Below are 12,327 nucleotides of genomic sequence, written 5' to 3'. Positions count from 1 at the left end.
ACACACACACATACACACACACACACACACACACACACGCACACACACACACACAGTACTTCCCCATGTTTTTGTAATTATGTGCCCTGTATTTGATGTGTTTTGTAGTCTAACGTGTGTATTGTCTTTAACTTTGCTTGTGTCCCAATGTAAAGCACTTAGAATGACCTTGTTGTTGAACTGTGCTATACAAATAAACTAGCACTGCCTTGTGTAACTTTAAGTAGAGGCCTCACCAGGGAAAGGAGTTGAAATTAGTCTCGACTAGAAATCTGTATGCATGGCATCTATTTTATATGAAACAATGTATAATGTATTTGTCCCTGCTCAATAAACTTCTAAACTAAAAAAAAAATAGACACAGACACAAAGCCAGCGCAAATGGAGCACACCTGTAACGTCCCCCAGGCCAGGACTGTCACATCTACATGATCAGACAGCAGCATTTTGGCAGACGTTCAAAGGGAAAATGTTTTCATATTCCGGCCGGGTGTGGGCATAAGCTTCGACCTCTGTAGTCTCTGCAATTATACTTTGAGCCCTGTGTTGTGGCGGCCCTGTTGCCTGAGAGGCACATGAGAGGAAATCACAACTTTGAAGTCTACAAGAGCGCCGACTCTCGGCCCGACCACTTACGGGAGAGACTCGTAAATCAAACCCAGATAAATAAATAAATACAACCGCCCTGGCTTTTGTTTCCCTGGAGATGACAGTGGGATTATTCTACTCAGTGACTTTACCCGGGAGCCTTGGATTGTGGTTGCCATAGAGCTTGCACAGGCAGGAAAAGGCCATTTGAGGCTTTGGTCAATAACAGCAATCACAGGCCAAGAGGCCGCGGAGGTTAAATGGAGAACCACAGAACCATTCAGATGTTACTGACACACATTAACAACAAAACATATATAAGTATATATAGTGTACATATTACATTACTAGCAATATATATATATATTCCCAAATATAATATACTGAGCACAATGTAAATGCACTTAGCTTTAGCTTCTTCTTGATATCCTACATGAATTACTGAGAATCTTTAGATGTTCTCATTTGTATAAGTATATATTTAAGTGCATACATGGCCATGCTTCAGATGGAATCTTTCAATTGATTGTAAAGTATAATAGCAAAGGAGCCACAGCCAGGCAAGCGATAACTGTAGCATTCAGACCTTGCGGCCTGTGATCTCTCTGCCTGTTGTGAGCAATTACCCCACTGACATGGATACAGTGTTTTACCCTGAATTTATAAAAGCCTCATATGCATTACATCTGCTGCATGTATATTTCTTATGTATGAGATTATGTGCACTGTCCCAACTGAACAAAATAATTAAATACAGTTTGTTAATATTTAAATGTGGGAACCAGTAACAGTCAATGAGTAGAATATTTGAAATGTCGATATGTCTATTACCAGTACTACAGAGATTTAGTATTGTAGTTAGTGACATGTGTGTAGGATCAAAAACCCTTGACTTGGAAAGAAAAAATGAATCCGGCAAATTGTCCTTGACTTTATTGATGATGTTTCAGTCTTCAGGTCTTCACCAGACACGTTCTTATTTCTGAACTTTACCTGAGGAACAGAAAACTGTCAACGGACAGTGTGCCAGAATTCATTGTGTTTTGCACTTCCATAAAACTAGAGGTCAAGATCCCTAATTCAACATAAGAGTGTCTTTCCTTAGACGCTTTCTCTCACATTTAAACCTCACATATTTCTGACTCCACCCCCTCAGACTGTCAAGCTTTGTGTTTTTCTAGTGTTGGAGCACTAACTGAGAAACCCAGGCGATGTCCCTTGAGCTTTTTTTCCCTTTAGATTCCACAAAGCTCCTCTGCAGAAACAGAAGATGTTAAAAACTGATCAATCAGGACGGATTACTCCCCATAGCAATAACAGACAGTATTGGACATTACTTTCTTGACTTAAGGAATAATGGCTACACTTCAAAATGTAGGACACCACTTCCCTATACCCCCTCCTTGGCTTTAATAATGGTTACCTGAATGGACTCTTCCAGTTTCAGGAGGAAAAGCCTTCTGCTTAGAGACTAAATTGACTCTATTGTCAAATAACTATTGAGCTTGGCTTATGAAATTAGAACAAATGAATGTCATTTAATCCCTTTTTTTATTCCCAGCCACTGAGTCATGATTCCCCAGTTTCAGTGAGCATGATGCTTCATAAGAGCAAATGTAATAAAAGCTCCAGAAAAGAAAATGATTTCTATCTTCCAACCCAGTCTCTTCATGTCACAGGCGCCGTCGCGCTCAGCATGTGATTGGACGTGTCTGGCTCCTCTTAGTGGCACGGTGTCCCTGGGCTGGCCAGCTCAGTGTTCTATTGATTAGGCCTTTGGCAACCTGAGCAGATTTATTCTCTTATTAGGAGCTAATGCCTGATCAGGACAGATTAAAGGTCTGCCACTGCCTCCAGCTACACTATCATTTGGATCCTTTTGAGGACCTAAGGACTAAGCACTGGGATTGTACAACAGGCAGATAACTGATGCCGATCTTTAGCTAATTGGAAAAAGAGAAACCTACTGTACTTTGTTGACTTATGTAATAGAAGACGATTAATAGAGCAGAACTGAATGTTTTCATTTCAAGCAAAGCAGGACTATGTATTTCCCCCCAGAGCTCCAATCACATCTACTCAGAGTGTATTAGATTTCTGAGCAGTAAGATCAATAACAACCCTTACCTGTCACTTTTGATTGATTACCCAGCTTTTGAAAAATATATTTATTTTGTACTAATCATTTGTGAATTGATGGATAACAGATCTACAAATTTCGTATTCTGTTACTACTCAAAGTATTTGCATAAGTTATCATTTCACCTTTTATACCATACTTAACCCTAATTATGAACAGTGTTCCTGGCCTGCAGGCTGCTCATTTCCTCCGTGGAGTACACAGGACGAAGCAGAATCTGATTCTAACACCCAGGTGTGCAGTTCAGTCCGTTTAATCCTCTTAACTTCTCTTAGGGAGACGGAACATCTGAGGACACGCTTAAATGTCTTCCCGGTCTTTTATCATGTGCCATCAGGACTATTTCTCCAAGGATCAGATTTTGCTCATACTGCGACCCAGAGATCCAAACCACATCCACAGGTGATCGCATTGATTTCAAATTGATGCAGGCTCGGCACCAGACTCCCCCCCAAGCCCGCGGGAGCATGTCCAGCACAAAGCAAACAGAGCATCACACAAACATACACACAGAAACCCCCGATCACGCAGAGGCACATTATCTACCGCGGTTGCTTGGCAACCAAACGGAGACACACACATACACAACATAATGGTTCATTTGTATCCAGCTGTGTCAGAAATGGGTAGCCAAAACTGAAGAGCTATTTCTCTGGCTTTAGTTTCTGAAGATAAGAACAACTCACATATTCCTTGGAATTAATTATCTGCTTGGATTATCTTATGAGATCTTTAAATACCTTGGTATGAATCAGAGCATACTCATGTATTAACACATGAACAAGCCTCTTATACCATATAAAGAAACTGTGATGGAAAGCACGAGCTAAGCACTGCTGCTGTTTTGGGATTGATGCACAAGGTGAAAGGCATGGCACTGGAAGCAGCTGGTGTCTTTCTATATGAAGTTTGTGTAATTCAAGTGTTTTGCTCGGAGCAACGTGACTCTGTGTGATCTCAGCCGTAAATTCAAAGAACGCCTTCTTTCATCTTCTGCACATGAATTCTTCCACTGTGTAGGTATTACAGGGGAACGTTGAATCCAAACACAATCTTCCCACTTCTGTGCTGTGTGAAAGAAAAAGAAAAAGTATCTCTGAACTGTAAATGTGCTGGCTAGGGCTTGATAGAGATTTTTTTTTTTCAATTCTGAACACCAGGTTTGAAGTCTAATTTCAAATTAGTTTATTTACAAATGAATCCAAAGAAAATGTGGTCATTTATCCTCATATACTGTACGCTCTTCCCTCTCTTCATTTTGATTCCACAATTTTCTCATCAAATTTAGACACTTGTGGTCACTGCCTCCCTGCAATCTTTGTTCCGTTTCTCATTCAATATCCACCTTCATTCATTTGTTTATTGGCTTTTTGAAATAGCCATTACAGCCCAATTCCAATCTGGACCTCATACAGCACTAACACACAATAATTAACATGGTATGTCTGTTTCTCAGACTGTGAAGGGTGCAACAGGGACATTTCAAAAGTGGAATACCTTTACATTGTACTTTTATCTAAATAAAACTCAAATGCTTTATCCAGCAGTGGAAGTTAGTAGTGAGCTGATCAGTGTTGATCAGTACTGATGGAGCTTACCAAGCTCGGTGAGGTATCTCTAGAGGCCCCTCTTTGTACTTTTATACCACAATCAGAGTTATTGACAGGCTAAGGAGCAAGGATGAAAAAAATGTTATGTTATGTTAGAAACATTTTATATGCCACAAGTACCTTTCAGAAGAGATAATACAACAACTCATGGATGTGTTCCATATGGACAGAGGCAAGTTGGGGTTAAATTATAGTTAAAAGGGCACTATGGCACAAGATGGGGCAAACTGATACGCAGATCAACATTTATAATCGTCTGATGTCTCAACCACAATAAATGTGCCAGCTTGTTTGGTTTACAATACTTCCCCACACAGATATCCATTCTCATTAACGTAACTAACAGCTGGACAACGCGATTTCTGTCTCTTGGAGGAAATTGAAAGGAAAATGGGCATGAAGCTGGGAGTAGTAGACACATCAGTCAGTTGTTGGGAGGACGGAGAAGGTAGAGGAACTGAAAGTTTGCATGAAAAGATGAAAGCTCTTGAAATGCTCCCTTGAAATAAGTCTTTACTCGTCCAACTTGATGCTGACAGCCCTCTGATTGCCATCAACGGTTAAAAGCAGACAACGCTTCAGTGCTGCCTAAATTGAACTCCCAATGGTAATCTTGCAGAACAGTTGAACTGACCATTGCTCTGTCATTGGCTTTTCAGGACTCCTTTCTGATAATAAGAAACACAGGCCATTACATGTCTTCAAAGGCCCAGAGTCTGACAACTTCCCTACCAGGCAGCCACTCTTGTCTGAGCCCCTTTAAGAGCTGTTTTTATAGAAGAACTATAAAAGCGTCTGTCACAGAAATCTGTGGTCCACTTTGCTAATGTTGATATGTACTAATTTCTGAAACACGAATATCAAATATAAAACTTTACATTTATTGCACTTTCCGTTTGCCTTGCAGATGCTCAGGCGGTAAGGCTTACAAGCATGGTATGGTCGTTGAGACAAAATATTTTGAATATCTTCTACCTAAATTGTAAATTATCATCAACTGCGTGCATGTCTTACACAACTCAGTATTATGACTTTACAGCATGTAAATAAATCTGTGGTCAGATGTACGGACCACAGTCTCCTGCAAACTTATTGTTACTATAAACACATCACATGTTCCTTTTTTCCTTATAAAGGATGAACTTTTTTGCGAGATTATTGGATGGGGTTTGGCGGGACATTCAGGGTGACAGCGGCGTTAGCCCTCTGAGGTAATGGGAGCTAACTACGTCAACAAGGGATCGGAAATTTTTTGCCGACATTAAATATCAAACAAAAGCTGGAGACTATATCCTATTAAGTGGCTATGATCTGTAAATTCACCACTTCTAAGCAGAAGAAGAAGAAGAAAACGCCATCTTGGAGCCTGACTGCACACAGCCTCTCATCCTCCAAGCCTGCCTCTGTCTGGCTCACACTCACTCAGGGTCTGGATCCACAGCTGCCTGTACTAGAGAGCAGCGTGAAAGTGAGGAGCGCTCACTCTGCAGCTACTTCCGGGCTCCGAAATGTCCCCAACAGTACACTACACACTGACTAACAAAAAAAAAAAAAAAAAGATTGAGGGGTCTCTAACTAATGACTCAAATCTCCGACTTCCTGGGGGCAGCCCTATTACACTGTATGGCCAAAAGCACATGGACACCCAAACACCTAAATGTGATTGTTTTTCTAAAAATATAAGTGTTAAGGTCAGGACTCTGTGCAGGCCAGTCAAGTTCAACAACATCAAACTGGAAAAACCACGTGCACAGGGGCATTGTCGTGTTTGAGCAGATGGACCTAACCCAACCTGTTGCAACAAAGTTTATGTCCACAAAGTGTAGTCCAGCAACAGAGTTAAAATCAAGAACCGAAATGGAATGGCCAAAGCAACAAATGTCCCTCATGACACTCTTTTCACATATTTGACAGGCTTCTGTTGCTTTTTTAAAAAGATAAAGATGCTTGTAGGCAGATTCTCAAACTGGAAGAAGGTGATTCCACAACACTTTCTCTCAAGGCGCTCACAGATACACACAAAAGAAACCACTCTCTCACTTGTGACTTCTATCTCCAGCTGACACCCAGCGGGCGAGGGACTCACCCTGTGAGGACTACCACGAAGTCCATTACATTCCAGCCGTTGCGGAGGTAGGAGCCTTTGTGAAATGCAAAGCCCAGGGCGATGATCTTAATGGCAGCCTCGAAACAGAATATTCCAATAAAGTAGGGCTCTGTGTCGTCCTAGAGAGAGGGACGAGAGTGACGGAAGAAGATCTTTTTGTTAGAGGTCAGAGAGTGCTTAGTGAAGCGTTAAGTGAAAGGGGTAAGTAAAAGAAATAAAGATGGCTCCTTTCACTTCTTGCTGCAGCATAAACAGAGTGGAGCCCTCTTCTTTCGATGAAAAGAGAATAAATACAGTGAAAACAAATATTCACACACACAGCAAGATTATAAAGGAAATGGTAAATCAATGGTGCCTCAGGCATGTTCTTTTAATGCACTGAAACATATTAAATAAACTATATGATGGTCTATGGCTGACCCATAGACTGTATATAAAAATGGACAATACGGCTCCCCTTCTTTCTACTGTACAAAAGTGAAGCCGAAACATCCTGGATACGGGCACCACCGTGATATATATATTTATAGCATCAAATAACTAATTAAAACCAAATGTATAAGAGAAACAAACACTTGAACAAACATCAGCATGATAAAATCTACCTACATTGACAGAAAATATCTTTCATGAAAATGTATTTGACGTGTACTTTGACGTGTACAAACGTTTTTTGTTCGGCCCATGTTCCATCCGCTAACATGGAGGAGCGGGACTGCAGCGAGCCACCAGGGGGCGATTGAGATGATTTGACTTCACTTTTGGGGAGCCATCGGTATTTATATACAGTCTATGGGCTGACCATTAGGGAAAATAAGCCAACCAGAGAGCTACTTGAGTCAACAAGAAGGGTGCGTGGACATGTGGGTGAAAGAAAATGGCCACTTGGCCAAGCAGAAGGGTACTTGGGCTAACAGTTGAGGAATTTGGGCAAAAGAACAGTGCGCTTGGGCTGACCAGTGGGGCATTAGGGGCACAGAGGCATTTGGAATTTGGGCCTCCTAGGTTGGAATTAGGGCCACAAGAATAAAGCATGGATGTGTACAGCACTAAGGGAGTATTAGGGCCAAACAGAAGGGCATTTGGGTTGACCAGCGGGACATTTGGACCAGCCACAGAGGGAACTTGGGCTATTTGAGTGCCCCACTGGTGTGACATTAGAACAAAGCATAGAATAATGGAATTGGGCTGTACCAGAGGGGAGATTGTACTGTACTGCTCAAGTGCCCATCTAATGTGACATCAGGGCAAATCAAAGGCACAACATTATCCCAACAGGACAAAGCCATTCCAGTTTGAAAGGGCACTTTTGCTCTGAGAGCATATGCACTACACACGTTTGGACATGATTGTTTTGAGCACTCAAACAATCAACAGTGCGTCACAGTTCATCATTTGCACCACGTGACCGTGTTAACTCTGGGCATTACTGTTAGGGAGATGGATCAGGCGCGTATGACATGACACTTTTTCCTTTGCCTCCATTAATATCTGCAAGAGAAGAGCCTGGGGCGACGCACGGTGCATGAGCAGAAGATATCTCACGCCTACACCAACCTCTCCCCCCCTCGATTTTCCTCCCTCGCTCCCGGCATACTACAACCTGACAGACAGTTTCCCCAACCCCCAGCATCACCCAGCCCCCAACATAAATAATCGTGTAAAAGCGGTGTGACAGGCCTGAGCACTATAAGATATGTGACCTTTTCTATAGCACTGGCTGACTACAGTGAACATCTAGAGATAATGTATGTTGGGAAAGTGTTGCTGTATTGAGCATGAATGCTGTGGTGGAAAAATAATGACGTGTTGTCTTTGTTCAGAAGCAGATAAGCTGTTCCTGGACAATAAGAGAAACTGTAGGAGCCTGCAACATTTCACACAACTCAAATTCAATGTGTCATACAGTGTGTTCATTTCGGCACGCTATACAAAGACAAGATTCGTAGACAAAACAGTTGAATGTGTTATGTAATGACAGGGAAACGGCGGGGTGGGGGTGGGGGGTGGTGTGACTGCTTGTACTAGTGGTGTTACCATCTATTATACATACATCTAAAATACTCCTGAATTATGAATACACCCGAAGAAGACGGCTGGGGAAATCCCCAAGGATCACAGCGTTAAAGACCGGCAATGGATCTGAAATACTCTTACTGAGTAGCTTCCATCATCGCCTCCTTACAGCACGCCTCCTATTCTGTTGACAGAGCTTCATAAATAATAGCTGATCCTTTGTTCTAATTAAAAGGCTTCTTGTTGTATTACATCCTCGAGGTGGAGGAGGCAGAGAGAGTATGCTTGTTCTCTCCTTTGTGTAGCCACTCTAATCACTTTCTCAGGTGCTAAGCGATACCTTTTTGTTTTCCTAGTTGTAACAATTTCACTGCCAAGAGGATTCAAAACAGGAGCAGGTGGTTGAATATGAGGAGAATTCATTGACTTTTTCCACATCAAGCTGTTGCTCTTTGTAACACTCTCTGCCTCTCTATTTAAAGACAAATTCCCCTGAGCTACAACACCCTCAAGAACAGCAAAGTGCTGAACCATGACGCTACATGCTATACAGTTTGTTTGTTTTTTCGCTTACACACAGGGCGGGGTATGTCTCTTGACCTCCCTGTACAGTAGTCTCTTTGGTTTCTCTCAGATACTGGTTAGCTATATAACAGGACTGTTGCAGTTCAAGTGTTGGTTTAACTGTGAAGCTGGGGGAACAGCCTAGCTCACTGAGAGGTTATGATGACTTACAAGATGCAAACTTTGATCACACTGTTTGCTGTTGAAAAGCTCTTTGTCTATAAAGGAAGTGACCTCAGGTACGTTGAAGCACTTACCAGTCGTTCTGACATGGGTGTCTTGTCACTGGCAGGTAGATGCTGCTCCAGGGCCAAGACGATGCAGTTGGCGATAATTGTAGCTAGGATCATGTACTCAAATGGAGTGAGAGGGTTAAGGAGCAGTCGAAAGAGAGAAAGAGGCATTCATTTCATTTCACAGATGAATCATCAATTATATTTTCATACTGAATGTTTCAAGACCTACTTTTCAAAGAGGATACGTTCGTTCACAGGGATCAAGGTTTGTAACACATCTAAGTCTAATAAAACAATGGGGCCTAATAATGGCAGACAACATTCAATCGTACAGAAAAGTAAATCCTCCTGCATGCTGCTGTATAAAATATGCCATCAATTTAAATTTGAACCTATTCTGTTCACTTAAGCATAAACCTTCCATCAGGCTCTGGTTGAAGGCTTTCCAGAAAGAAAGCATCCTATACATGCGCTCATCATCCTTCCAGATGGTTGACCATTTCCTTCCATTTTCAATGGCTGGCTCATTCTGCAATCCATTTTCACTGGGTCATTGCCTGCGGGTCAGGGCCTATTGAAAGCTTATGAATCGCCAGGGAATAGGGAGCTTATGACCACTGAAGCCAAGATGCAGAATTATTACCCATAAGATACCCTGATTATGGAACCAGAACATGGTTTCCCTAGCACTGGTTTTCTAAAAGGACATGCATTTAATGTAACTTTTACTGTTTCACTTGTGATTGTCAGTTTCCTGTGTTTTTGGTACTTTTTTAAAGTGGGAAGTTCAACTCATATCAACTCATACAGGGCCTGGATAAGTCGATAGTGATTGTTATTATATTACAGCTAATGTTGTTCTCAATGTCACCCACAGTGCAGATCCAGCTCTCTTCTTGTTTGTCACACAAGCTCTGACTCTCCAGCCATTTCACTGCTAAACTATTTTCACTTCCACAAGTCATTTAATCTTGTTTTTCTCATTAAAATGTGGATATGCTTACAACTTGAAATGATTTCACTTGATTTCAATAAAAAAATAACCTCTGTCAAGACTTAAACTGCATGAAATGGGTTTCAAGCCCATGCCAACAAACACTGGGTGGATTTTTGAGATAATGTGCTGGGAGTTAGAGGGCTGTGTCAGCAGGACAATTTTCTATTTCATGTACAACTGACAAATCTGTCTCAAAATATTGTTTTTCTCATCAAAACGTGCAGAAATGCTCATTAACTGGGATTAACGTGTTTTCAGAGCAGGTATTTAAGAGTTTTCTTCTATTCAATAGAATTGCCCTCATTGGCTGCTAGTGTGGATTTGACCGTATACTTCAGTCGATTAAACTACTAAATAATGTCTCCCTAGAAGAACCTCTCGCATATTTCACGATTGAAAATACTAAGATGTGAAGGGTGACCATGACTCCCTGAAGTGAGCACTTTTGCAGCGTTGTAAGAGCTGTGTGGCGCGGTGAGCGTGGGCGACTTCAGTACCATGGAGAGGGCTCCTAACCGAGACAGCGAGGCGGCGTTGCAACCCTGGACCCGTGGTCTCCCTTTACCAAAGCAAACTGCGCCTTTCTTAACAATTACATGACTGGAGAAGATGAGGGGTGGAGGTCAGTGCGTACGCAGCCACATCTCTGACTCGCCGCCACTACCCTTTTACGCACGCAGCTTTTTATTGACTTCTAGTTGTCTCGACCAATAGCGATGTTTGCTCGTCATTAACTAACGCTTGGATTGCTGTCCGTGTCCGGTCGACAGTTTACAGCTGACATTATGACAAAAGAACTTATCAGTCGGTGCGGGCGCCTCGAGGCTCTGAAGTGAGCTGTGAATAGAAAAGGCAACACAATAGGCGGATGTGAAGTCTTTTCTTCCCGCACCTATTGAGAAAACATCTCTGTCCGTCATGTTGAACAGATAAGGAGCGGAGCGACAGGTGCAGTCAGCGTTGAGCGGAGAGGAATAAAGAAAGACACTGAAGCTACTCCACAGTGTGAACATAACGGCTCGTTAAACAGCAACCTAAAGTGAAAGCACAGAATAAAATCCACATCAGCACCTAAACACAACAGCTTGACGAACAGGCCTACGGGCGGTGGTGTGTTTCTGCTTTTCAACCATCTGTGTGGGGGTTGCCAAGGAAGGACAGACAGGTTACAGCCTACAGATGCACCTGCTCCGTGCGTGCTGCTAATGGTTAGGAAGGATATGGCCACTCTGTTATTCGCTTTGCGTACTTCCTGATGAGGTTGTCCTCGCGGAAGATGAAGAGGGAGCGGTTGACAGTGAGGCAGTTTTGTTTGACAGGGTTCGGGTTGTAAATGGCCATTGTCCGGGCTCTCTGGGCCATCGACTGCTTGTAAACCCTCTGGCCACCCGGAGCGCCACCACCCCGGGCTCCCCCTCTCCCGGCGCCCGGTCCTCCTCTCCCTCCGCCTCCTGCGCTTCCTCCATAGCGGGTGGGCAGATCTTCTGCGAAGCGAGCCATTCTGGAAACGCACAGATCCAAAAGGGTAAATCCAAACTGGTGTCAGTGGAAATGGAGGGGAGACGCATCACAACAAACACACTTCATCCAAACCACAGCTTAGAGTGTACAGAAAGCGCTGCGTTTGGACAAATGAAAAATAAGGTGGCCTCATAGAAAACCATGTCCCCTTGATCCTCTCCATTCATTCATCTTCGGGGGAAATTAAAACATAAAAGTTTAAAGCAATAAAGCAGTTCAGCTGTGAAAGGATTCACTTCGCTGAGGCTGTTGAATCCATATCAGCCGGGCACTGAGTGGGAATAAAATCACGTTAAAATCAAACTAAATCACCCAGTCTCTGTGAAAAAAAATCCTGACAGCATCGTGTCATCATCCAAACACCAGTTGAAACGCGCAGGGGGTCAGTCAAAACACGCAGGAGCGTCAGAAAACACTGGACCTCATCCCTTTTCTTCCCGCGCTGAAACAATACCGAGTCAAGCCAATCCAACATGAGCAGTTGTCCTGTGATTTCTGTTTGATCGCTCACTGTATGGGGGCTGAAGGCTATATAGCAACTCCTCAGT

At 42.7% G+C, this 12,327-nt stretch overlaps 1 protein-coding gene across 1 annotated transcript in view; it reads right to left on the bottom strand.

The window, feature by feature from the left end:
* cacna1bb (calcium channel, voltage-dependent, N type, alpha 1B subunit, b) overlaps positions 1–11,758 on the bottom strand; it is a gene marked incomplete at both ends in the record, with an annotated part of 175,415 nt that extends 163,657 nt beyond the window's left edge. Inside the window, 3 exons of the mRNA XM_083930413.1 lie at positions 6,425–6,564; positions 9,283–9,388; positions 11,481–11,758. Of these exons, the coding sequence (XP_083786539.1) occupies positions 6,425–6,564; positions 9,283–9,388; positions 11,481–11,758 (524 nt within the window). The remainder of the gene's footprint in view (positions 1–6,424; positions 6,565–9,282; positions 9,389–11,480) is intronic.
* Positions 11,759–12,327: the final 569 nt, after the last annotated feature.

The sequence above is a fragment of the Echiichthys vipera genome (genome assembly GCF_963691815.1).
Source record: "Echiichthys vipera genome assembly, chromosome: 16".
Classification (NCBI taxonomy): domain Eukaryota; kingdom Metazoa; phylum Chordata; class Actinopteri; order Perciformes; family Trachinidae; genus Echiichthys; species Echiichthys vipera.
This window is presented reverse-complemented; position numbering and strand designations above follow the sequence as displayed.